This window comes from Alosa sapidissima, chromosome 23 (genome assembly GCF_018492685.1).
Source record: "Alosa sapidissima isolate fAloSap1 chromosome 23, fAloSap1.pri, whole genome shotgun sequence".
NCBI classification, from domain to species: Eukaryota; Metazoa; Chordata; class Actinopteri; order Clupeiformes; family Clupeidae; genus Alosa; species Alosa sapidissima.
This window is the reverse complement of record NC_055979.1, coordinates 27813260-27815759: the sequence shown is the minus strand read 5'-3', so window position 1 is coordinate 27815759 and position 2500 is coordinate 27813260. Positions and strand designations below refer to the sequence as shown.

General features: G+C 48.6%; 1 protein-coding gene across 3 annotated transcripts in view; it reads right to left on the bottom strand.

Annotated features, from left to right (window-relative positions):
* LOC121698503 (rap guanine nucleotide exchange factor 4-like) overlaps positions 1-2500 on the bottom strand; it is a 46268-nt gene that overhangs the window by 12116 nt on the left and 31652 nt on the right. For all 3 annotated transcript variants that reach the window (XM_042080663.1, XM_042080664.1, XM_042080665.1), the window contains 4 exons: positions 2325-2500; positions 1207-1291; positions 709-769; positions 73-149 (listed from right to left, as the gene is read on the bottom strand). The exon at positions 2325-2500 is cut by the window's right edge and continues 8 nt beyond it. In XM_042080663.1, coding sequence (XP_041936597.1) covers positions 73-149; positions 709-769; positions 1207-1291; positions 2325-2500 — 399 coding nt within the window. The remainder of the gene's footprint in view (positions 1-72; positions 150-708; positions 770-1206; positions 1292-2324) is intronic.

Below are 2500 nucleotides of genomic sequence, written 5' to 3'. Positions count from 1 at the left end.
CAGCAGACATGGTGCCCGGTGTAGTCTGCCCGTTACCTTAAGTGACCGAGTTGCGTGCCACAGAAGCCTCACCTTGCCATAGATGACCACGTTGACCGAGCCCTTCTGAATGATGTACCAGGATGTGCCCTCCTCTCCCTGGTTGAACACTTTCAAATACAGAAGACCACACATGTAACTATGGCTGGCGGTGGGCACATGATGTCACACCCACAGAAACATGAGATCATCTACATGTACATGTAGAACATCTACATCCTCTCATCTCATTTCTGCTTCTTAGCAACACTTCTGAGACTGAGTCTGTGCCATAGCGCCAAGGTACACCAACAAGAGCAGCAGAGCATTCTACACTAGTGCTCACCTACATACTGTATAATACTACTAGTGCATACTTACAGACTAGTGTATACTTATATACTAGTGCATACTTACACACTATTGCATACATATATACTAGTGCATCCTTATATACTAGTCTAGTGCATACTTACACACTAGTGCAGACTTACACACTAGTGCATACTTACACAATAGTGCATCCTTATATACTACTGCATACTTACACACTAGTGCATCCTTATATACTAATGCATCCTTACACACTAGTGCACTTTTATATACTACTGCATCCTTACATACAAATACTATTTCCTACTAGTCCATACTTCCATACAAGTACATACTTCCATTCGAATGCATACTTACATACTGTGCCAGCTTTGGCATGGGACTCGAAGATGATGACGCCTGCTAGCTCTCTCTTCACCTGCAAGAGAAAAGGAGAGGAGATTGGGGGGTGATGCACATGATGCACAATGTTAGTCTACAGACTACAGATTAACACTAACAGAACAGTCAGGTCATTATGCCACAACACTCTCTTAATATGACAATACGTCACAACGCTCTCTCTTAATATGACAATACGCCACAACGCTCTCTCTTAATATGACAATACGTCACAACACTCTCTGCAGGAGAACGCTACAGGAAGTGAAATGCGAGTGTGCCGACACTTTCTGTTACTTGCCCACAGTATTCAGTGTCGGAGCGAAGATGTTAGGAGCAGAATATAACAGAGCCTTTCATGCAAGTAGCCCATCGAATATCGAAAGCAGATTGCCCTGCTCTCATGTCAGCAGCGACAGGGGAAAGCTAGAGGAAGGGAGATGGGGGGGTGGCTCATGAGGGGATGGCTCTTACGGTGTTGGAGAGGTGAGACAGGGCTTTGATATGAAGCAGCTCGTCATAAATGATCTCCAGGTCCTCCCCTGTCCTCTGTCCAGGCCTATAGGGCGCACACAGAAAAAAGCCAAGGGTTCACACCCTCACAAAAACACACACACACACACACACACAGACACACACACACACAAATTGAAATACAACTGTAAAAGTGTTATCCCTTGCTTGCTTATTCATTTGGCTGATGTTTTTATCCGAAGCGACTTGCATGTAAATCATTACAAGGGCCAGTTTCCCCAGAGCAGATTGGGGTTAAGTGCCTTGCTCAAGGTGGCAGCCGGAATTCGACTCACCAACTTATTTGGCTACTGCATGCTAGCCCAGCTCCTTAGCCACTATGCTAGCACTACTGCATGCTAGTCCAGCTCCTTAGCCACTACGCCAGCACTACTGCATGCTAGCCCAGCTCCTTAGCCACTACACTAGCACTACTGCATGCTAGCCCAGCTCCTTGGCCAGTATGCTACCATTACTGCATGCTAGCCCAGCTCCTTAGCCACTACGCTAGCACTACTGCATGCTAGCCCAGCTCCTTAGCCACTACGCTAGCACTACTGCATGCTAGCCCAGCTCCTTAGCCACTATGCTAGCACTACTGCATGCTAGCCCAGCTCCTTAGCCACGACGCTACCATTACTGCATGCTAGCCCAGCTCCTTGGCCACTACGCTAGCACTACTGCATGCTAGCCCAGCTCCTTAGCCATCCTCCCCTGCAACTGCAAGCATGTCCTCCCTGTCACTGTGTGTGTGTGTGTTGTGTGTTGTGTCCTCCCTGTCCCTGTAACTGTGTGTGTGTGTGTGTGTGTGTGTGTGTGTGTGTGTGTTGTGTCCTTCCTGTCCCTGTAACTGTGTGTGTGTTGTGTCCTCCCTGTCCCTGTAACTGTGTGTGTGTGTGTGTGTGTTGTGTCCTCCCTGTCCCTGTAACTGTGTGTGTGTGTGTGTGTGTGTGTGTGTGTGTGTGTGTGTGTGTGTGTGTGTGTGTGTGTTGTGTTGTGTCCTCCCTGCCACCAGGGGGAGTTGACTGTTACTGCCAGTGTGTCTCACATTCCTCCAGCCAGGAGGGGGCAGCACTCACGGCTTGTGAAGAATCATGCGCAGGTGTGCATCAGGCCCGATCTGGGAGAGGAAGAGGAGGGTCTCCTGCAGCTCTTCCTCGGCCTCACGCTTTTCTTCATCGCTCGGCAACACTGCATCCTCGTCCTCATCGTCAAGGAAACGGTAGAACAGGTACTTGTCTTGGAAGCTAAGCTC